Below are 25,385 nucleotides of genomic sequence, written 5' to 3'. Positions count from 1 at the left end.
TGTAAAGTGTAAGAAGGCTATTCAGGTGGTGGTTGCCTAAGTTGGTCGCTTGAGATGGTCGCCTAAGTTGGTTGCTGGGGGTGGTTGCCTAAGTTGATCGCTGGTGGTGATTGCCTAAGTTGGTCGCTGGTGGTGGTCGCTAGTCGTCCAGCAGTCAGCTGGGAGCCCAAACAGAAGAGCGCCAGACGTGCCGGTGTGGGAGTGTGGGTCGCTCAGCGTCTCCCACCATCAGCACTGTTGCTGGCACCAGGAGGAGGAGGAGGACCTTCCCGCACGCTGCAAGTACTCTACCATCAAGAACAAGGAGCAAGACACGACCTAAGACGAGAACTTGCACGTATTAAAAGATGATCGTCTTCCTCACCCGTCTTAAATGTTCCCGGCTCGTAAATCCTCCTAGAAGAACATTTGTCATTCACTCTAATAAACAAGTAACTATGAAAGGTAATACAATTTCGCAGTAATGGTGATAATTGCAAAGTTCCTGTGTTCTGTTAGCACGAATAGTTGTTCATTGACAAGCCTTCCTTCTCCCAGGTCGGTACAGTATTACAGGCTCTGAAAATGTTCAAAAGTAATATATTTACTTTATGACAGCTCTTTGAACAAACTTGTCCTGAGTTAGCTCTTTGAACAGACTTGTCCTGAGTTAGCTCTTTGAACAGACTTGTCCTGAGTTAGCTCTTTGAACAGACTTGTCCTGAGTTAGCTCTTTGAACAGACTTGTCCTGAGTTAGCTCTTTGAACAGACTTGTCCTGAGTTAGCTCTTTGAACAGACTTGTCCTGAGTTAGCTCTTTGAACAGACTTGTCCTGAGTTAGCTCTTTGAACAGACTTGTCCTGAGTTAGCTCTTTGAACAGACTTGTCCTGAGTTAGCTCTTTGAACAGACTTGTCCTGAGTTAGCTCTTTGAACAGACTTGTCCTGAGTTAGCTCTTTGAACAGACTTGTCCTGAGTTAGCTCTTTGAACAGACTTGTCCTGAGTTAGCTCTTTGAACAGACTTGTCCTGAGTTAGCTCTTTGAACAGACTTGTCCTGAGTTAGCTCTTTGAACAGACTTGTCCTGAGTTAGCTCTTTGAACAGACTTGTCCTGAGTTAGCTCTTTGAACAGACTTGTCCTGAGTTAGCTCTTTGAACAGACTTGTCCTGAGTTAGCTCTTTGAACAGACTTGTCCTGAGTTAGCTCTTTGAACAGACTTGTCCTGAGTTAGCTCTTTGAACAGACTTGTCCTGAGTTAGCTCTTTGAACAGACTTGTCCTGAGTTAGCTCTTTGAACAGACTTGTCCTGAGTTAGCTCTTTGAACAGACTTGTCCTGAGTTAGCTCTTTGAACAGACTTGTCCTGAGTTAGCTCTTTGAACAGACTTGTCCTGAGTTAGCTCTTTGAACAGACTTGTCCTGAGTTAGCTCTTTGAACAGACTTGTCCTGAGTTAGCTCTTTGAACAGACTTGTCCTGAGTTAGCTCTTTGAACAGACTTGTCCTGAGTTAGCTCTTTGAACAGACTTGTCCTGAGTTAGCTCTTTGAACAGACTTGTCCTGAGTTAGCTCTTTGAACAGACTTGTCCTGAGTTAGCTCTTTGAACAGACTTGTCCTGAGTTAGCTCTTTGAACAGACTTGTCCTGAGTTAGCTCTTTGAACAGACTTGTCCTGAGTTAGCTCTTTGAACAGACTTGTCCTGAGTTAGCTCTTTGAACAGACTTGTCCTGAGTTAGCTCTTTGAACAGACTTGTCCTGAGTTAGCTCTTTGAACAGACTTGTCCTGAGTTAGCTCTTTGAACAGACTTGTCCTGAGTTAGCTCTTTGAACAGACTTGTCCTGAGTTAGCTCTTTGAACAGACTTGTCCTGAGTTAGCTCTTTGAACAGACTTGTCCTGAGTTAGCTCTTTGAACAGACTTGTCCTGAGTTAGCTCTTTGAACAGACTTGTCCTGAGTTAGCTCTTTGAACAGACTTGTCCTGAGTTAGCTCTTTGAACAGACTTGTCCTGAGTTAGCTCTTTGAACAGACTTGTCCTGAGTTAGCTCTTTGAACAGACTTGTCCTGAGTTAGCTCTTTGAACAGACTTGTCCTGAGTTAGCTCTTTGAACAGACTTGTCCTGAGTTAGCTCTTTGAACAGACTTGTCCTGAGTTAGCTCTTTGAACAGACTTGTCCTGAGTTAGCTCTTTGAACAGACTTGTCCTGAGTTAGCTCTTTGAACAGACTTGTCCTGAGTTAGCTCTTTGAACAGACTTGTCCTGAGTTAGCTCTTTGAACAGACTTGTCCTGAGTTAGCTCTTTGAACAGACTTGTCCTGAGTTAGCTCTTTGAACAGACTTGTCCTGAGTTAGCTCTTTGAACAGACTTGTCCTGAGTTAGCTCTTTGAACAGACTTGTCCTGAGTTAGCTCTTTGAACAGACTTGTCCTGAGTTAGCTCTTTGAACAGACTTGTCCTGAGTTAGCTCTTTGAACAGACTTGTCCTGAGTTAGCTCTTTGAACAGACTTGTCCTGAGTTAGCTCTTTGAACAGACTTGTCCTGAGTTAGCTCTTTGAACAGACTTGTCCTGAGTTAGCTCTTTGAACAGACTTGTCCTGAGTTAGCTCTTTGAACAGACTTGTCCTGAGTTAGCTCTTTGAACAGACTTGTCCTGAGTTAGCTCTTTGAACAGACTTGTCCTGAGTTAGCTCTTTGAACAGACTTGTCCTGAGTTAGCTCTTTGAACAGACTTGTCCTGAGTTAGCTCTTTGAACAGACTTGTCCTGAGTTAGCTCTTTGAACAGACTTGTCCTGAGTTAGCTCTTTGAACAGACTTGTCCTGAGTTAGCTCTTTGAACAGACTTGTCCTGAGTTAGCTCTTTGAACAGACTTGTCCTGAGTTAGCTCTTTGAACAGACTTGTCCTGAGTTAGCTCTTTGAACAGACTTGTCCTGAGTTAGCTCTTTGAACAGACTTGTCCTGAGTTAGCTCTTTGAACAGACTTGTCCTGTGTTAGCTCTTTGAACAGACTTGTCCTGTGTTAGCTCTTTGAACAGACTTGTCCTGAGTTAGCTCTTTGAACAGACTTGTCCTGTGTTAGCTCTTTGAACAGACTTGTCCTGTGTTAGCTCTTTGAACAGACTTGTCCTGTGTTAGCTCTTTGAACAGACTTGTCCTGTGTTAGCTCTTTGAACAGACTTGTCCTGTGTTAGCTCTTTGAACAGACTTGTCCTGTGTTAGCTCTTTGAACAGACTTGTCCTGTGTTAGCTCTTTGAACAGACTTGTCCTGTGTTAGCTCTTTGAACAGACTTGTCCTGTGTTAGCTCTTTGAACAGACTTGTCCTGTGTTAGCTCTTTGAACAGACTTGTCCTGTGTTGCTCTTTGAACAGACTTGTCCTGTGTTGCTCTTTGAACAGACTTGTCCTGTGTTGCTCTTTGAACAGACTTGTCCTGTGTTGCTCTTTGAACAGACTTGTCCTGTGTTTGCTCTTTGAACAGACTTGTCCTGTGTTTGCTCTTTGAACAGACTTGTCCTGTGTTTGCTCTTTGAACAGACTTGTCCTGTGTTTGCTCTTTGAACAGACTTGTCCTGTGTTTGCTCTTTGAACAGACTTGTCCTGTGTCTGCTCTTTGAACAGACTTGTCCTGTGTCTGCTCTTTGAACAGACTTGTCCTGTGTCTGCTCTTTGACCAGACTTGTCCTGTGTCTGCTCTTTGACCAGACTTGTCCTGTGTCTGCTCTTTGACCAGACTTGTCCTGTGTCTGCTCTTTGAACAGACTTGTCCTGTGTCTGCTCTTTGACCAGACTTGTCCTGTGTCTGCTCTTTGACCAGACTTGTCCTGTGTCTGCTCTTTGACCAGACTTGTCCTGTGTCTGCTCTTTGACCAGACTTGTCCTGTGTCTGCTCTTTGACCAGACTTGTCCTGTGTCTGCTCTTTGACCAGACTTGTCCTGTGTCTGCTCTTTGACCAGACTTGTCCTGTGTCTGCTCTTTGACCAGACTTGTCCTGTGTCTGCTCTTTGACCAGACTTGTCCTGTGTCTGCTCTTTGAACAGACTTGTCCTGTGTCTGCTCTTTGAACAGACTTGTCCTGTGTCAACCTCGTGAAGATGGAAGAATTTGTTGTTCGTGCTTTGTGTTGTGTGACATCACTCATGATTTTGGCTTGCCCTCCAGTGACCCCTTTTGGATACTGCTGTACTCAAGTACTGTATTGTTATAATTACTTTACCACATTTTCAATCTTGTTCTTGGTTATTCCTTGTTTGGTGTTTGGTGTATGTCTTGTACACAATACCCATATGTAAAGTAGTGTTTGACAATGTCAGACCACGAAGGAAAAATGAAACAGGAAATTTCCTTAAGTACTTTCGTATATTAAATACATCTTCAGAAGGTCCAAAGTAGTGTTTATATATAGTGATTAACCCCTGGACTGCACACGGGTTACACAAGGCATTATTTGTATGTGCACAAAAAAAAAAAAATAGTATTAAATACAAATTTTTTGCTTTCCTATATTAAATGCATTCTCTGAAAATAGGAAAAAATGCTCCCAAATATGTCACTTTTAAGATTGCTTATGTTTTCTGGAGGCCTCAAATACATATTGGGAACACTGTTTCAACGTGAGTTTAGAATGTTGCAAAGCACCCTAAAACATCTCAAGATGTGCACATTGCAAGGTAAAGACGGTAATTAAAAGACAAATTGATCAGCTATATGCACTAGTTACGTGTTCTTGGATCATTTATTATCGACTTTGTCATTGAAATGTTAGTTTCTTTCCAAGTAAAACTTTATTTATTCATATTATTAATTTGTTATGAGTATAACTTTTCATTAGTGTAGTTCTTTAGTCTATGAAGGCTAAAATAGCAAACACAAGTTTATGCACATATACTGTGTAATTATGTGTTACAGGACGAGAGCTACGCTCGTGGTGTTCTATCTACCTTTTTTTTTTTTTTTTTTTTTTTTTTTTTTGTGATGCTTTGAAACTATTGATGGCTATGGCCTCTACTACTTTCTCGCTTAACTTGTTCCAACTATTTACAGTCTTGTTTGTAAAAGTGAAAGCTCTAATTATTTTTGGCAGCTTTGTTTTCTTAGTGTCAGCCTATCTGTGATCTCTTGTTCTCTAAGTTGCTGGTTTCAAGAATTCTTCTTTGTCAGTTTTGTCCATTACTGTTGTTATTTTGTACATGGTGATCATATAAAGTTTTTTCTTCTATCTTCGAACTTTGGTATGTTTAACACCTCTAGCCTGTCCTCATAGCTCTTATTTCTCAGTTCTGAAAATCATTTAGTTGCACGTCTTTGCACTTTTTCCAGTTTATTAATGTACTTCTTGAAATATGGGCACCATACAACTGCTTATTCAAATTTTGGTGTCACAGAGGTCGCGAATAATTACTGTACTGGTACTTCACACTCTGTATATTTAAAAAGGGAATCTGAAGTTGGAAAGCATAGCATACACTTTTTGTACATGTTCTTTGTGGTCCTCAGGTAACCGTTTTCTATCCAGAACCACCCCTTTTGTTTGCACAAAATGGTTAGCATATATGAATTCTACTGTGTGTGAAATAACTATTTGTGGACTGAATGTACACCAAAACTTTGTGTATGATTTGACTAGTCCTTCACAGCAATAGTTTGTGTACTTAAGACTACCGAGTTAGATTTATAAAAACTTGCTTGATCTACTGTGCATGTATAAAATAAATGTTATACAGGTCTTAACATGTACTATTAGATTATGGTAGTGTAGGTTTGCTGGAGTGCATGCAACTGACTTGCCACTATAACTTTCATTTTCTAAAGAAAATAAGATTTTATTTTGCTTCCCTAGGTAACACATTTGTTAGTGAAGCATCTTGTCTTAAATTATTGCTGCAGTAATTATAGTACCTTGTAACTTTGTGGTGATTTCATGTATAACTGTCCCTGCGGTCCAGTCTTTGATCAGGCCTCATAGGTGGTCTGGTCAACCAGGCTGTTACACACAACTGCTCACAATCTGATGTATTACAACACTCTATCTTTTTTTCTTAAACATAGTACCTGTACAGTAATTCAAAACATTGCTCCACAGGGATTTTAATAATGTGATTTTGGTGCTTGTTATTTGTAAAATCCAGGTAGTACATATCCAAACTGTAGTTGATATGCACCTGTCCATTTGTGTAATTTGGATATGACAAATGCTGTAATGTGTTTTTCTTTGTAGATCTCTCCCAGCCTCTTGCATCAGGCTACATACCAAGTGAGGTGGAGCGTGACTGGTATCCATGGTGGGAGAGCAGAGGATTCTTTCGCAAACATGGAGCCCAGAAGAGATTTGTCATGGTTCTGCCGCCACCAAATATTACCGGGCATCTCCACTTGGGTCACGCACTAACATGTGCAGTGCAAGATGCTATTGTCAGATGGTGTGTTTTAAGTTACTGTATATGTTCTGGTCACTTGTAATATTTGGCTAAATGCTTTGCTTTCACCATAATTGTTATATGGTGAATTGAGTAATCATTAACTATCTACTGTCTGCATCTTTTTTATTTAAAATTAATAATGATGACCCCAGTTGAATTTTGTTGTATATTTAACTGAAATACTATTTACAGTATTTTGTAGGATATCTGCCTTCTGATAAGAGTAACATGAAGGTAAAATAGTTTGTGCATCCATTGGGTATAAAAATTTTGTACAAGTAAAACAGCAGCTTCTTGCTGACAAGTTATATTTAGTATTGAGAACTATTTATCACCCATGATACTAACATTATAATTTGAGCATTTAAATCTTTATGTATAAATCTGGAGGTTTTCTGTGTTTTGTAACTCATTAAATTATTTGCAAGGCATCAGATGCAGGGACATGAAGTGGTTTGGGTGCCAGGATGCGATCACGCAGGAATTGCCACACAGGTTGTTGTTGAACGTCACCTGTGGGCCACAGAAGGGGTCACAAAACACCAGCTGGGTAGAGAAAGGTGAGGTGGCAATGATTGTCTCTTTTAAAATTTATAAAAGTTAAAGTAGTTCTTACATTATTTGAAAGAAATCTTGTTGTCTAAATGATCATGTCCCTTAAAGGTTTAGGGAGTATTATTATCAAAGTAAAAGATAAAATCTGGTCTAGAAATATATGTGCAATATGGTATATTACAATATCCAATGCATTATCTGTAGCATCCCTATAATGGTAAATGAAAATGTATTGAGCTTAGGCATTCTTGATTGCCCTATCAACAATTTGTATAAATTACAGTACTCTAAACTTGCATAAATTAACTAAAATTTATAAATACAGTACAGTACTTCAATATACTGTATATTTTTTTGTACTTTTAAGTCCACTGTGTAGAGATTAGATATGGTAAACAGCAAAAATACTTTATAGATAAATTAATGTACATTTATGAGAATGGAGGAAGTTCATATTAATAGATGAGCATTTAGAATGCTGAAGAAATGTTTAAAGTATCAGCAGGCTTCAAATTTGAAAGTAGGCAATGGCATCACTGTACAAGTCCAATGGCTCAAATTATGGGCATTCTCATAGCCCAACTCTTAGTTATGACCAACCCACAACTCGGAAGATGGAGAAACAACAACGTTTCGATCCGTTATAAAAAAATTTTTTCACCATGCTGAATGATTAAGACATTTAGGTGAAAGGAGTTACTGAGGGGAATAGATAGCCTTTGTGACATTAATCTGAAAATAGAGCAGTGGCTATTCTGGCTGATGTTGTGCCAATCACATTAATAAAAAAAAAGTAAAAGTAAATAAGACGCTTGTGACCTCTACTGTGTGAGAGCTGCGGGTAATACAAAGAGAATAAACACTTAAAACATTTAATATAACAAAAATGACTTTAAAAACAAACAAAATAAAGCCCCTTATCCACTTGACAATAACACAACATAAATTATAAAAGAAATATAAACACAGGTAAATTATTACGTTAAACAAAAGAAAGGTGCAAATTAATTCTCTATATAAGAGCTGCTCGAGTCTACCTGACACCCAGGGGAGCGAGAGTAGATGTTGCATCTTGGAGCACGAAGGGTCTTCCGAGGACTGGACATCAGCAAGCTCCTTATATATGCGGCCCAGGTCAGCATAGATGGCGTTGATGTCGTGGGTAACCATTGGTCGGCAATTAAACAAGCAGTTAGTGAGTGGCACTGGGTCTCTGCCCAGATAGCAGGTGTCCAGATGTCTTGGGTATTACAGGGTGAAGGGGGAGGGGGGTGTCGTGTCTAGACACTGAGGCTTCTGAACACGTATTGTTGTTGATGTTGATTCCTTATGTTGGAGCATGCATATATGTTGGTGAATAGGTGGTAAAGTGAATAGGCAGGATCTTCTGCCTAAGCAGGCGATTACCGTAACACCTTGGTTACTTGTCTGCTATCAGTAGTAGCAGCATGAATCAACATAGTATTTGATTCTTTTTAACTCAACATGAAGACCTTGGATGTCTGGGTAGTGTGCATGTGTTGCTTCACGTTACCCAATATTTTATCATTTGTATAAAAATATCTGTAGAGTACCTGTACCAGCATTAATTTTCTTTTTTGAATTCTTCAGCTGTTAGAATATTGTGTATGTTATAATACATATACAGTATTTTAATTTAAGTATCTCTGGGCATTGTCTGCTTATCATGCTTCTTTTCCTTGAATTTCAGATGTATTATGACCCCTCGAGATCAATTTTGTAAACCTTTTCAGATTTGTTAACGAAGTGTGGAAGTGGAAGGAGGAAAAGGGCTTGGTCATATATGATCAGCTGAAGCGACTTGGAGCTTCCCTTGACTGGAGTAAATCTGTGTTTACTATGGATGCTGTGAGTCAACTTTATATAAAGTGTGATCCTGAAAGTTAACTGGCGAGTTTTTAACCTCTTGCACTTAGAGCAGCAAGACCTTACAGTTGAATTTTCTAATTACAGTACATCAACTTCTCAGAGTGGACAAAATATAAATATAATTTAATATTTTCCTTTTATGATTTGATAAAGTTATTGTATTTATAGTATATAGACAGCTATTAAATAATTAAACGAATAATTATCCATGCCCTAGGATTGTCCTGGTGCAAATACAAGGTCTTTCTCAGAAGCGTATTTTGCTGTTGTAGGTGTACTGTATGGTATCTGAGTATATTTATATTTTTATATACAATTCAGTCTGGTTTAATGCTTTTTGCAAATAGTATTACACATAAATTATTATATATTGTAAATCATATTAGAAATCACTATAATTTAATACTACCAGTATTGTAAGAGCTCGGTAATCCGAATCCTGGTAACCCGAATTTTCGGGTAATCCAAATGAATTCCTGTTCATCCTATGTTTGTAAACTATGGGAGTAATTAGATAAATGATGAAAATGTAAGGATAAACAATGGTGGTAGCTGGGTTGTGGAATAAAAAAGTGCTAATTTGTTCAAGGATCTGGTTGACCATCACATTAATATACATATAAATTTTTGTTTAAGCATATGGAGAAATGTTGAATATTGAGAGCTTCTTTTCATAAATCATTCCCAGTTAAATATTACAGTGAAAGGGGTTAAAACATAGCTAGGTGTAAGACACACCTAGCAAAGGTGTGTCTAGGAAGTAAAAACACTCCCTCATCCATTCAAGCACACATACACTTGCAATCACACACATTTATTACAAGCAAGTTGCATGTAAAGAATAAAATCCAGAGGTTGAAAATGGGGAACAGAGTCATAGAAACTAAAAAGGAAATGTGTGAAACACCTAAATGAACAGTTTCAAAGCGTGTTTATGCAAAATGAGGTTTTCACACAAAATGTAGATTTCAGAAAACATTAAAGTACAGTATGTAGAAATGTGTAGGGATAAAATGGAAAAATAAAATGGAAGGGATAAAACTACTAAACTGTCAGTAGTTTAAAAGCATTATATGACCGAGTACTGGGAAGACGGGACACCACGAGCGTAACTCTCATCCTGTTACTACACTTGAGTAATTACAGCCTATATGAGGGTTATGGTCATAAGGGCCTGAGTTCGATTCTTGGCTGTGACAGAAACAAATGGATAGAGTTGTTTCTTTCACCTGATGCCTCTGTTCATCTAGCAGTAACTAGGTACCTAGTTATTAGACAGCTGCCACGGGCTGTTTCCTGATGATGTAATTACCTAAGTGTAATTACCTAAGTGTAGTTACAGGATGAGAGCTACGCTCGTGGTGTCCCGTCTTCCCAGCACTCTTTGTCATATAACGCTTTGAAACTACTGACGGTCTTGGCCTCCACCACCTTCTCACTTAACTTGTTCCAACCGTCTACCACTCTATTTGCGAAGGTGAATTTTCTTATATTTCTTCGGCATCTGTGTTTAGCTAGTTTAAATCTATGACCTCTTGTTCTTGAAATTCCAGGTCTCAGGAAGTCTTCCCTGTCGATTTTATCAATTCCTGTTACTATTTTGTATGTAGTGATCATATCACCTCTTTTTCTTCTGTCTTCTAGTTTTGGCATATTTAATGCTTCTAACCTCTCCTCGTAGCTCTTGCCCTTCAGTTCTGGGAGCCACTTAGTAGCATGTCTTTGCACCTTTTCCAGTTTGTTGATGTGCTTCTTAAGATATGGGCACCGCACAACAGCTGCATATTCTAGCTTTGGCCTAACAAAAGTCATGAACAATTTCTTTAGTATATCGCCATCCATGTATTTAAATGCAATTCTGAAGTTAGAAAGCATAGCATAGGCTCCTTGCACAATATTCTTTATGTGGTCCTCAGGTGAAAGTTTTCTATCTAGAACCACTCCTAGATCTCTTTCTTTATCAGAATTCTTTAAAGATTTCTCACATAATATATAGGTTGTGTGGGGTCTATGTTCTCCTATTCCACATTCCATAACATGACATTTATTAACATTAAATTCCATTTGCCAAGTGGTGCTCCATATACTTATTTTACACATATACATGTGTGTGTGTGTGTGTGTGTGTGTGTGTGTGTCCATGTGTTAGAGAAATATATGTAGTAGACATAATAGAGAATAAAATAGATCAGTTAAAAAGATGGGGTCCAAAAGGTAATACTGTAGCTCGATTCTGCCTGCACAAATAGTAAATACAACCTTCCCCTCATACCCTAACTCATCAACCTTTCCATACAGACACACATCCAACTGATGGATATATATTAAATACTGTATTAAGATCTGTCATTATTGTATAATCTGTTTCTGAGGTACTTTAGGAAATTAAACTAATTCTAGCATCATACTGCCGTAGGTTAACCTCAGGATATATATGTATATATATATAGTATATACACATTTAAACAGGTGAAATATATTTTAAAAGGTGATGTAGCTACCTATACATAGAAAACAACCACCATTAAGGGTCCCGGTAGTACAGTCGGGTTCATTCTTGACACACAATCGAGATTTCCGGGTTCGAATCCCGGGCGGGACAGTAGTAGTTGGGCACATTTCCTTTCAAATAATGCCTATGTTCACCGAGTAGTGAGTAGATACTCAGGAGTTAGTCAGCTTGTTGTGGGGTTGCATCCTCGGGAGGGTCAGTAATTCAGCCTTAAGGGTGGACCTTGATAAAAGTCAAAACGTGTATGAATACACTCTAGCTTTCTGTCCCCCAACACAATGAAATTATTATTATTATTTATTATTTATTATTATTATTATTATTATTATATATTATTATTATTTATTATTTATTATTATTATTTATTATTTATTTATTATTATTATTATTATTATTATAAGGGTGCCGAAACTTTGGCCATCAATATATTTTGATTGTGTGTTGATAAATTTTGCATCGATAAGCTAAGATGCTGTATACCTTTTTAGGTACAGTATATAATTAGTATTTTTGATTTAATGTAGTCTGCTGTATTTGCAGTTATGTAATTTTTAATTTATTTTTAATATTAATATTCATGGCTTTCAGCATCTGAGTAAAGCTGTGACAGAGGCCTTCATCCAGCTTTATGACTCTGGCTTGGTGTACAGAAAAGAATCTTTAATCAATTGGTGTTGTAGTCTACAGTCAGCCGTCTCTGATATTGAAGTTGATCACTTGCATCTGACAGGCCCAACAGAGCTTACTGTTCCTGGGTATGAAAAGCCTGTTACGTTTGGGAAGATGTATGACTTTGCATACAAAATCAACGATTCTGGTAAGTTCATTTGCCATGTCTTCCCAATTTAAGCAGAAAACATAAATTAAGTTTTAAGTGAATATGAAATGCTACTTTCCATCAGGTATGTTCATTTAGTGTTTGAACAAGATTATGATAATACGGGAAGGTGATGTTCTCCACCAGTAGAACGTGGATTTTGACCAAATGTTCATACCGTTCCATCTCAAAGTGACTACTTGGTATCATAGGGACACAAAAGTAGTACAGTAATCGCATCAAACGCTAGTTATCCTGCCCACTTGCCAACAGATAGCAGCACCTGTACCAATACTCAGTTGTGAGCCTCAAGCTCCAGCACATTGTTAAATTAGATTAGATTAGATTAAATTTTTTATTCAGGTAAAGGTACATACATTGAAGATGAGTTACAAACATAATGTTGGATTTAAAGATAGAGCTAGTACATACAATACCTAAAGCCAGTAGTATGCGCAGCATTTCAGGCACAGTCAGTCAGTTTACCAGTATGACTGACAAAGATAAATATCTTCATACAGATGAATCAGGGGACTCTTGGAAGGAAAAGTGACCATATGAGTGCAATTTTTTAAAAGTAGTTACAAGTTGTTAAATATCAGGACAAATGGAGGGGGGGGGGAACCTTTGACAAGCCACTGGATTCCTGTCCTCAAGGCCACTAGAATGTTAGTGGCTCTCAGGTAAATTCAGGTAATTATATCCACACAAAGCCTGATTTCTGAGTTATTCAATGAGCAACCATCAAGACTGAAAAATAAATGAGGGATAAAAAAACTCCTGTAAAGTGGATCTCTTGAAGCTGGTGGACAAGCAGTATTTAGTGACTTGAATTGCTGCCAGTGGACATCCAGGGGCCCCCCAACAAGAGCAAAACCACTGACCTAAAGGATAGTCCGCCAACAGAAGCCACATGATTCCCACTGGAAAGGAAGAGGACACTTTTTCTATATGATGGGACACAGGAGGAACAGAGAACCTACCTTCTACATCTACTCTAGCCTGCACCTGTGTGAGCAGCAAAATAAGGAAAGCATTCCAAATATAATCAAAGCCTTATCAAGTACACAGCACGAGCCCTGTGTACAGTGAAATCTAGATTTATGAGCATATAAACAAATCAGTCGGCAGAATCTGGTCTTGAACTTGCCTAAGCATCACAAGAACAGGTCAGGGAAACATGCAAGGGGGCTTGAGACAATGTAGTGAGGTTAGTGAGGGTGCCATCATCTGGTGATGGTCAGAGATGTCGTCCAATTGGGCAACTGATGATTTGAAAGAGCTCTACTGAATGGACCATGATAAGGCGCTGAGTGTTTTGGAGTATACTTTCTGTAGTTACTGAGGGCCGGATTGAACATCACGCCCGACTATCGTGGGATCTTCGGTGATCTTGCCTTTGGAGATATTCAAGTTGAATAGCTCAGACACTATATGCTGAGGCCTGAGCAGATTTAATTATATACCGGTAGATTTACCTGTATCTTGAAACATGTTAAAATATTTTATTTGTTATCCCATTTTAGGATTTTAATTCAGATAAGTATAATATGCTTATACTGTACTATATATGTCAAATTATGATACAATAAATTAAATCTTTAGTATTTTATTCAGTGCTTTTATTTGTACAGTACAGTATATGTAACATAAACTGTACAAAATATTGAATACTGTATCATTAATATACAATAATTTAATTTGTTTCATATTAAAGGATTTTTCACAATGCAGTACAGTGTTATTTATACTGAGATATGCTGGCATAGCAGTGAACCATATACAGTACTGAATAGATTTGACTTATACTGTATGCTTATTGTATTAGGAGGAGAGCTGGTAGTAAGCACAACACGACCCGAGACTATGCTGGGGGACACAGCTGTGATGGTTCATCCCGAAGACCAACGCTACATACATCTTCACGGCAAGCGCGTCTTCCACCCATTCCGAAAAGTCACCATTCCTGTGATTGCTGATTCCCAGGTTGATCCCCAGTTTGGCACAGGTACTGATGTAATGAGATGCCTTGTTCATTATGACTGTCAGCAACATACTGTTTCCTTGTTCATTGTGACTGTTGGCAGCATATTGTTTCTTTGTTCATTGTGACTGTTGGCAGCATATTGTTTCTTTGTTCATTGTGACTGTTGGCAGCATATTGTTTCCTTGTTCATTGTGACTGTTGGCAGCATATTGTTTCTTTGTTCATTGTGACTGTTGGCAGCATATTGTTTCTTTGTTCATTGTGACTGTTGGCAGCATATTGTTTCTTTGTTCATTGTGACTGTTGGCAGCATATTGTTTTTGTTCATTGTGACTGTTGGCAGCATATTGTTTCTTTGTTCATTGTGACTGTTGGCAGCATATTGTTTCCTTGTTCATTGTGACTGTTGGCAGCATATTGTTTCTTTGTTCATTGTGACTGTTGGCAGCATATTGTTTCCTTGTTCATTGTGACTGTTGGCAGCATATTGTTTCTTTGTTCATTGTGACTGTTGGCAGCATATTGTTTCCTTGTTCACTGTGACTGCCAGCAGTGTGAAATAGTTTCCTTGTTGACGGTAACTGTCAGCAACATATTGTTTCCTCGTTCATTGCATGGTATTCAGTGGACTGAACATTATTTCTCCACTCTCCATTTTGCCCTTTTCTACCAGCTTGCTGTGACTGACTTAAGGCTTTTTGTTTCCATAAATATGGATATTTTATTCAAAAATAACAACTGAACCATTTTAGTGTTGTGTGTGTAAGTCCTGGTAACACGAGATTTGTTCTGTTATATGTAGCACATGCCCACAAATATGGCCACCAACCAACTCGCTCACTGAAGTCTCTCCACCCACATACCCACCCACCATGCAGCCCACCCACCCATGTCTTTCCACCCATACATTCACCCACCAGCCAGCTAACCTGCTGGCTGAAGGCCAAGTAGCCTTCAGGAAGGCCCCATATCTTTCAACCCACATGCATTCACTCACCAGCCAGCCTACCCACTAGCTAGTCCATCTATCCATGTCTTTTCACCCACACATTCACCCACCCGTGCCTTTCTGCCCACTAGCTAACCCACCTACCTATATCTTTCCACCAATACATCTAGGGAAGGGATAGGTAGGAAGGCCATCCACCATCCCCTAGCCATCCTGCTCTCCGATCCACCCTCCTGCCTATTTAGTACACAGGAATGGTGAAAATAATTTATTATTTATTCCCATGAAGCAGATGTTGAGAAAATGCTATTCAGGACTGTTTGACTCCACCAACAGGTGTGGTGAAAGTAACACCTGGCCACAGCCAAGATGACTATGATGTCGGAGAAAGACACTCACTACCTCAGCTTACAGTTTTTGATGAATTTGGAAAGACAACAGACATTGTACCAGAATTTAAGGTTCGAGTTTGTAAATGTTCATTAATGTAACAGGATTTAATTTCATAGTTCATTTAGTGTGATGAGGCATTAAATACTGCTTTTTATATCTATATAAAAAGCCTACTATGTAAGGAAAAGGGTGTGGTTGTCACAACCTGTTCACATTCCCTGTGAGTGGGAGTGTGGCAACGCACTGCCCACCACTATTTAGTGCGACCAAGATGACATTCCTGTGATAAAGGGGCACAGGGCATGGGCTCCATCTTTCCTCGTAATACTGTAGGTAAAATTGACCTTGGATTGGGACCTAACCTTTCTCACTCCTCGCAACACAAAGGCTGACATGTGCAGCTATGTGGAATGTTATGAGACTAAATTAGGAACAGAAGCTGGAAGTGGTAAAAGTTTTTAAAGAAGGAAAGTTGGTTTGTGAAAGTTTCTGTGAGACAAACTCATAAAATTTCATTAAGTAGTGCTACCTAATGAAATGATGTGTGAAATGAAGTAAATATTACTGGTACAGTATAAGAGTGAGTGTTGGAGAAAATGAAAGTTAAGCAAGAGTATGCCTGTTAATGAATGATGGGATGTCCAGGGGCAATGAATTGCTTCTCATGTTCTCATGTTGTAGTTTAATTTGCTGGTATGTGAAATTCAAAATTAATAGCGTATAAATGGTGATTGTGAGTGCAATTGCTCTTTTTCCTGATTCTGTCTCCTCTCGTCTTTGTTGGAACAACTTCCTCTTTTCTGAAACTCATTCCCAAGTGCTGTATTTAAAGTGATATTCATTTTAGACATTTCACCGTTTACATTGATATTACATGTAATTTCCTTCTCACTCGACCCCAACAATTTTACTTTTATCACATTCACAACCTTGTTTGGCTCAATCAATACAAATCTTATTTAGTCTACACAAATATCTATTGCTGCTAAAAGATCCTGTATCACCTGCGTTCCCTAAATTTGTCATTAAGTACTTAAGTTACTCATATTAGGGCCTATACACAACATAATCATTTATTCAGTTTGACTAAAATATTTATGTACAATACTTGTATTTTCTGCAGAACCTTCCAAGATTCACAGCACGACAAGCCGTGATAGATGCTTTAACCGTTATGGAACTCTATCGTGGCTCTCGGGCCCACCCCATGATGGTGCCTCGCTGCAGCAGGACCCAGGATGTTATTGAACCACTGTTGAAACCTCAATGGTGAGGCTTTAAGTGTTTATCTGTTGGTCGCTGTAAATGTTAGTAACTCGGATGTTTAATGAACTATTTTCATGCTGTTAAATGGAGAGAATTCGTTTATATATATACTGCTTTCAGATTATATGGTTTTAAATAAAAATGTAGCTGGTGTTGATTTCATTAGATACTGAACTATGGTGAGTTAAGTGTAATGCTACTTAATTTTTAATTACTCACACATTGTTAGGTAACTAATAATGTACTGATCCATCTCCAAATAGGTTCATTAGATGCAGTGACATGGCTGCTGAAGCTATCAATGTTGTTCGAAGAGGTGATCTACATATCCTCCCGGAGACTTACAAGAGAGTTTGGGACAAATGGTTGGAGAACACCAATGATTGGTGCGTTTCACGGCAGCTTTGGTGGGGCCACCGAATTCCTGCATACTGTGTGTGCTCTGATGCTGGGGAGTTCTGGGTTGCTGCACGATCTATAGAAGATGCTAAGAGGAAAGTTGCAGCAAAAGAAGGTTGGTCACATTTTCATGTGTATACAAGAAAGATTTAGGCATGAGTAGCCAGATGGTTTGGTAATGTTAAATGAACAGATGAATGGATATTTCATTACATCAGTGCTTGATTTTGTTCGTACGTATGACTGCCAAGCTTGAATACAGTAATTCATGTATATGTATGTATGCCCTATACAAAGGTGTATGTATGCCCTATACAAAGGTGTATGTATGCCCTATACAAAGGTGTATGTATGCCCTATACAAAGGTGTATGTATGCCCTATACATGACATTGGTAAACAAAATTACTAGTTTTGTGTCTTTATATTCAGAGGTACTTGTGATCAACAGATGCAGTGGATGGAGAATGGATATTTAACATAGATGGAAAAGGATGTTTATATGACGTTGATGGTACTATGAATGTATTGAAATTGTGCACAATGACAGTGTTATAAAATTAAAAGAATTACAGTACTAGGATCTGAATGCCAAAAACAATTTATTATTTTAGTAGAATGAATTGAATGTTTATCATTGTAGTTGCATAATTTTATGGGTAGAAATTCAATTTGAATTGGCTAAATTAAATGGTGTGGTGTGGAATTAATGCATAATTTTGTTTATACTGTTCTAGCGGTGAACGTTAATGAGGTTGTATTTGTACGTAGAGTGTAGAGAAAGCAGTGTTTTTCTTGGAGATGTTTAATACTGTATTGACATGTCTTGTAGAGAAGTTTGCATTAGCAGTACTGTGCTATTTTTAGGAATATCTGAGTCGAGTATCTCATCGGTGCATCAAGAAGAAGACGTGTTGGATACGTGGTTCTCCTCAGGCCCTCTTTCCTTTTGCTGCCTTTGGATGGCCACAAAATTCAGAAGACTTGAAGAAATACTATCCAACCACTCTCCTGGAGACTGGACATGATATTCTCTTCTTTTGGGTAGCACGGATGGTCATGTTGGGTTGGAACCTCACAGGAGAGCTGCCATTTAAGGTGTGTTGATTTGACTTTTAACTTCTCTACTCTTTATTGGAACTAATTTCCTTTTTGTTACATTTCAGCTAGAAAATTGTATCTAAAGATATTTTTGTAATATTATAATCAAATATAGTTTTACATATATATAAAAGATTATTATTGTTGTAATGTCTTGTAATCATATACTGGTACTGTGTACATATAATCATGTTATAATCATATATATAAACGGTATTGTAAACATATGATTGGTTAATCTAGTAATGTTGTTAAGTGCTCATTCCTGAATTCACTTGTTGGTAATCACACTTTGGTAATATTTCAATCTTTACTGGGGTGGGGGGGGGGGAGGGAACTAGTTCACACATTACTTACGCTGGCATTCCTTCACGGGAAGGCTGGTAGAGATACTTCGGCATGTGATACGTAAGATGCTGGCAGTGATAGATGTTAATACAATATATCAGTTATTCCTTTTTTGCTGCTCCCTATTTTAAGATTCCACTGTGCCTGAGGAAAATGACTGGCTAGTTGGCACTGCCTGAAGAATGTGGAGTTTGCAGGTTTTTGAGTGTTATTTCAACTTCAAGAACAAAATAACATCAAGCCAAGGAAACAAAAACAAAAATAAAGTTCACGTTTGCAAACAGAGTGGTAGACAGTAGAAACAGTTAAGTGAGAAGGTGTTGGAGGCCAAAACTGTCAGTAGTTTCAGAGTGTCATATGACAGAGTACTGGGAAGACAAGGTGCCACAAGTGTAGCTCTCGTCTTGTAACTTCGCTTGGATAATTGCATGTACAGTATGATCATCGATGGTCTACATCCTTATTTATGTTTCTTACATTTCAATACACAATTGTTTTTATCATAATTGTTAGATCCTCACTACAAAGGCCAACATCTTGGTGAGGAAAGTGGTATACCGTTTGGTGCATGGTAGTGCAGGCATGAGACACCACCAGGCCTCTTGTCTCACTTTTCTAATATAGTTCATTCATGTTTTTCCTCCAGAATGTGCTTCTTCACGGGTTGCTATGTGATGCCCATGGCCACAAGATGTCAAAATCACGAGGAAATGTGATTGACCCAATTGATGTTATTGAAGGAGCTTCATTACAGGTATGTCTATTATGTTAGTTTAGTATCTCTCCCTCTACTGATTTACATGTTCAAGTTGATCAGATGCTCAAGACCTAACTGGAAAGCATTCAGCTGTTTATTGATTACAGACTTTTATTGAAGGAAGTTGATTTGAGAGAGACTATACAGTACTAATATTGTATTTCATCATTTAGGTGCTTAAGGAACGTATTAAATCAAGTGAAAATAATGGGATACTGTCCAGCAAAGAAGCATGCGAAGCATTACAAGGGCAGCGGTCTAATTTCCCAAACGGCATCCCAGAATGTGGCACCGACGCTCTCAGGTTTACCCTCTGCTCGTACAACATTAAAAGTAAGTTTAGATTTGGGTCATCATATAATAATTTAGTTCATTCATTTATTTTCATTACCCTGTTTCTTATCGTCATAGAGTAAGTTCATTCATTTATTTTCATTACCTCGTTTCTCTCCGCCATAGAGTAGGGAGGCATCAGTTTGGAGAAATGTGGAATTATAGTGACAGATGTTTGATATATAAAAAAAAAAAACTAGATTAATTTTGCCTGTACTGTAGACAGAAAAGTTTTTGCAAGAAGGGTTCCCTGTTGAATAAAATTAGCCATATAATGCAGGACTAATTGCACCTCACAAATGATTACTGTACTGCAAAGATGGTGATTTATTTAATGAAAAAAGACAGTTGGAAGCTAAATTTTACTCTAAATTTATTCCATTTTGCCTTGAGGTTAACCTTTAATCTGCTTCATTGAAACCTGCAACACTTTTTCTTCACTGCAAGTATAAACTATTGTTGCTACAAAAATAGATGCATAGAAAAGGTTAGTAAAACCTGACTAACCTGCAGGTTAGTTAGAAAATTCATATTTTTTAAGTTAGGTGATGGGTTTAGAAGGGAATGCTTATTATACATGTCCCTATAGATTTATATCAGAATACAGTTTTCTCTCTCCCTTTATTGTCATTAGGTAATTAACATTACATAAAAGATTTTATGTGTATTACCTTGTTACAGATCAGCTTATGAGTGTTGATGTCAATCGCATGGAACAAAACAGATTTTTGTGCAACAAAATTTGGCAGGCCTTCCGATTTTTACTAAATTCAATGGCAAAAGTTCCCAACGCAGTGCAGTGTGCTACTCGTGTGAAAATATCAGAGAGGTTTGTAATATAAATTGTAAATTACCTTTCAAAAATCTTAGTTTTTGTCTATACTGGTCAGTCTACATAATATTTATATATATTTATATATATATATATTTATTATATATATATATATATATATATATATATATATATATATATATATATATAATATGCATGCATGAATGCTATACTTTTAAGATGCATAAAAATCTGTAGTATTTTGTATAACAAAAGCACATATGGTTATTTTGTAATGTACAATTTTCAGGAATGATGAGCTTAGTATAATGGACAAGTGGATCTTGAGTCATTTGGGGCAACTAGTTTATGATGCCAATCAGAATTTTGAATCCTATGACCTGCATTTTGTCACCTCAAGTTTTGTTACGTTCTGGCAGAATGACCTGTGTAGTACGTATCTGGTAAGTGACATAGGGCTCCAGTCCTTAACTATTTGCCTCTGTTCACCCAGCAGCAGTTAGGCACCCAATTGTTACCTATTGGCGGGTCGTGTTCAAGGCAAAACGGATGGGTTAAGGCTTACCATGAGTTATGGGAAGGGAAAGCTCTCAGCCTGCTGACAGGAAACAGAAGTCATCTGTTCCTGTATCCACCTGTGTTAAAAAAATAGAAGTGAACTTATCATCATCATCATCATCATCATCATCATCATCATCATCATCATCATCATCATATTCCCTCAAATTGTATGATGGATGTGTTCCTTTAAAACAGTTTGCAGGTTAAATCTGCTCATCTTAGCAACATGGAAAAATTTATGCCCGGATAAATTTTAGACCCCCAACTTTCCTCAAATATAAATATATATTTATGATCTCTCTCAATAATAATACACTGTACATAGGTATTAAAAAAAAATCTAACTCTTACATCTGATGCCAATTGCCACTGCTTGCTGTGATTGAATGGAGTTCGGTGGTTTGCGGCGGGTCATTAGTATTAAACTTGCCATCAATTAAGAAAACATTAATAGTTCAGCCAGGTTAGGATACTTGCCTTTTCATATACCTATTCTTATGCAAGATGTAACTTACAGCAGGCAAGCATAAATACAACCATGGAGATGCAAATGTCTTAAAACACAGTATTCACCATTTTGTTTATATATAGATAAGGGCAAAGAAGTTTATAATGGAGGACAAATTTTCTCCATCTTTCTAGGAAAGCATTAAATTTGTTTTAAATAAAGGATCAGATGAAGCAAAGTCATCAGCACTAAGAACACTCTGGACGTGTGTGGATGTTGGGCTACACGTCCTCTCCCCTTTCATGCCTTTCTTGACAGAGGAACTCTACCAGAGACTGCCGAGGATTACAAAGAAATTTGAGAGTATCATGGAGTCTGATTATCCCCAGACAGAACAGGTTAGCTGCCAAATTTTACCTAAACAAGTTAATTGACTATATTTTACCCAAAAAATGTTACTCGAGGAAATATTGAGGTATTACATTGGGAGACGAGTTCAGTCCTATCTTTCAACCTCAGCATTTTCTCATAGATACATAACATTTTCCTGATTTCATTGGGTATGTGCAACATATTGTCGATCGCACATGTAAAGCATGGCTTAATTATCAAGTTTATGTGCTACATGGAATTGTTGAAGGTTTTGGATAAATAACGGTGATGAGAAATGCATATAAAGCACTGTGGCGACAATTTCCACATTGGCCACTCCACTACATGAAACCTCTGCCAGTATCTAATGCACTCAGATAAATACAGATAATCTGTATACATTTCAGTGGATCTGCTGGAAAGACCACGTGAAGGAAGAGCATGTGCAGAATTTATTGCAGATGGCTTCAGCGTTTCGTTCTATAAAGGCAAACTATAACATCAAGCACAGCAGAGTACATGGTAATAAAATAAATGATTTTCTAATTGTTTTATTTAGCTAGATTTCTTTGTACAGTACGGTATGTGTGTATATTTTGCATAATTAATCTTATAGTAACCATATCCGGTAGTTTTAATGGAGAAAAGCAAATGATTTGTGAGGGTTCTCACTATTTTAATTGATGTATGTTTCCACTTAAAGGGGAAAAAAAGCTTATTTACATAGTTGTGTTTGCAGCATGTGATCCAGAGGCTGAGCCATGTCCTGTAATGTTGCAATATTTTCCAGGTTATTTTGTGTGTTCAAATGACCATCTGAATGCTGTCTTGGAAGCAAACTTGAATGTTGTGAAGACTTTGGGGTTCATAAAATCGTTGACTGCCTTAGAGAAGCATGCATTGCCCCCTGCAGCTTCGGCAGTAGCAGCACCCTGTGACTCTACTACTATTTACCTTGATCTCCAGGCATGTCCAACTTTGGCATTTGTTGTTCATTATTCCCTAATGTCCCCATCCTCATCAGTTAGGGGGGAATCAGCAGAGAAAATAAGGAGTGGTGTCAGAAGAAAGCTGAAGCTACTAAAAGAAAAAAGAAACGATAACCCCTTCCATTGACCATATGTTGTGCATAACATAGTGTGACATGGAGCCAATATTTACCATTTAGTACTGAGCTAAATTTGTAAATATTGGCACTGTGCCTCCTCTCACTCTCCCCCCAGTAGCATACACATGGACAGGTCTTTCCTTTAAACATCATCTATGCATTGAACCACTCCTCATATCAGTTACCAGATGTTACCGGCCACCTGTTTCCATTTCTCTACTTCGCCTATTTTTGTTTCTATTTCACTTTCCCAGCCCACATTTATTGTTTTTCTCACTTCTCTGATTACTATAATGCACATACAGTCTGCTCAGAACAATACACTCCTGCAGTAACACTACTCTGCCTCACGTTGCCATTATTCTCTGGCTAGCTCAAATCTGCCTTGTTTTACTTGTCTTTGTCATCTTATTGGGCGTTTCCATCACTCGGCCTATACATGTTTTTTAATCGCTCTAGTAATTGCATTACTAGAGCAATTTACTGTACCACTGTTTATATCTCATCACTTATCCCTGATCCAATTATTAGTTATTGATGTTTGCCACTCTGTGCTCCAACTAGGTCCTTGCCAGGCACTTTGTTGACTTGCCATAAATGTTTGTATTAATTCTGATGTACTGATATAGCCTCCTAGATTTGGCCAGACACTTTCATAAAATGTCTGGTTCACCCGATATCATTTGCATTTTTCAGTAGATTAAAAGCATCCAGGACAACTGGCTTCTGAAGAAGCTGGTTCTGTTCAAGTGAGAGTACACAGTACATAAAAGCCCTATTTACACTGTACAGTATATTCATCTGTAGTCTTATTCAGTGTGTTGTATTTATTGTGTATCGTCCCCATTTCAATTTAATTTTTGTGCTGATATATAGGTGAATATTTTTGCCTTGGTAATATCACTAATATTCAATTGAATTTTCAAGAAATATTACCTTTCTCTGTAAAAAGATTAAAACCTCCATGAATGTTGTATGATACACACAGGGTATGATTGACCCAAAGAGTGAGCTGACGCGCTTAAGAGCAAAGATGAGCAAGCTGAAGAAAGAGGAGAGTAAAATTTTCAAACTTGTATCATCTCCTGGCTTTGCTGAGAAGGCACCAGCACATATCCAGGATGCTCATAACACAAAGGTAAGATTATTTACTATTGCCTCTTTTGAGCTAAATAATTTGAGATGAAAGCTTCGCATGTCCATCCTCCTCCCTTCCCCCCCCCCTACCCCCTCCTTTTCCAACTCGTATCAGGTTTGTTGTGCCTGTTAGTAGCACTAATTGGTGGTCTTTGGGATGCCAATGGAAGATCTTTGAGATTTGGTGAAATGTTTTCTCGCCGTCATTCAGGGCTTGATTTCTTACCCCCTTCCAAGTACTATATACGCTTGGCGCTTTACCCTTATAGTTCCCTCAGGGCTTGATTGGGTTTTCTCCATTGTCTCCCTAACACTAGTATGACCTGGCAGGGACAAATTGACAAAATTGCTGCAGCGTCTGATCCAGATTGATGATCTGCCATGATTGAGCATCTCATGTTTTGGCCATATGAAACAACTGAAATAGCTTGCTGAAACAATAGAGCTTTTCATTATGCTCAAATCTACTTTTTTGTGATTGCAGTTGAAGCGTCTATACAACGCCTATGCTTTATATTTCCAGCTGGCCTTATTGAGATCAGAGCTGGAGGTGCTGCTCCCCATCATGGACAGTCTGGAGAAGATGTAGCTGAACCCTCTTGAGGTAGAGTTTGAATGATTTTGTTCTGTGGTGGTGATCTGTCAGTGGTGTACTTGTATACTGTACAGTATTGGTAAAAAATAATTTTTGATTTATAATAAAAGTTTTCTATGATAAAATGGGTTTTATTAACTTAACGTTGGTATGAAAGTGGCAATAATTTGTCAAAATTTTGTTCACAGTACTATATAGTATACAGTACTGTATGGTTGCATGCAATAGGAAACGATAGGTACATGAGTATATTACAGAAAATGTGCTCCCTTTTTAATTTTTCAGCTATGTCTACAGACATATTCAACATCAACATTGTTCTGTCATCCAACTGAATAATTAAGCAAGAAGTTTTATTATTTTGTGAATCTTATCATCAGCCACCAAATAAAGATATAACAGGCCCGAACCAGCCATATACGTATGGTTTCCCTGATTGAAAAAGGTAAGTGGTTACCTATCATTGCTTATTAAGCATAAGACGTGACTCTTGTGCCCTCCACAGTGAACTACTTACGCTTTCCCCAGGAGGTATCCCCACAACAGTTGCCTCCCTCCTGTCCTCCTGGATACCTGTTTACTACGGGTGGATAGAGGAGTACCTAAGCAACAGGAGACAACGAGTCTGTGTGAGGGGTGAGGTCTCAGATTGGCGAGACGTTACA

General features: G+C 38.1%; 1 protein-coding gene across 1 annotated transcript; it reads left to right on the top strand.

Moving 5' to 3' along the window:
• The first annotated feature begins 127 nt into the window (after positions 1 to 127).
• On the top strand, positions 128 to 24,845 carry LOC123758665 (valine--tRNA ligase). Its single transcript, XM_045743198.2, is given in 20 exon segments — positions 128 to 444; positions 6,199 to 6,400; positions 6,829 to 6,960; positions 8,710 to 8,824; positions 11,946 to 12,174; positions 14,003 to 14,182; positions 15,447 to 15,571; positions 16,627 to 16,772; positions 17,033 to 17,283; positions 18,035 to 18,102; positions 18,104 to 18,265; positions 19,263 to 19,370; positions 19,547 to 19,706; positions 20,388 to 20,535; positions 20,789 to 20,942; positions 21,703 to 21,906; positions 22,288 to 22,402; positions 22,671 to 22,846; positions 23,977 to 24,126; positions 24,649 to 24,845. Coding segments are annotated over 20 exon segments (2,988 nt in total). The 5' UTR covers positions 128 to 347; the 3' UTR covers positions 24,715 to 24,845.
• Positions 24,846 to 25,385: the final 540 nt, after the last annotated feature.

Source organism: Procambarus clarkii, chromosome 31 (genome assembly GCF_040958095.1).
Source record: "Procambarus clarkii isolate CNS0578487 chromosome 31, FALCON_Pclarkii_2.0, whole genome shotgun sequence".
NCBI lineage: Eukaryota > Metazoa > Arthropoda > Malacostraca > Decapoda > Cambaridae > Procambarus > Procambarus clarkii.
The sequence above is the reverse complement of the archived record's forward strand: the minus strand, read 5'-3'. Positions and strand labels throughout refer to the sequence as shown.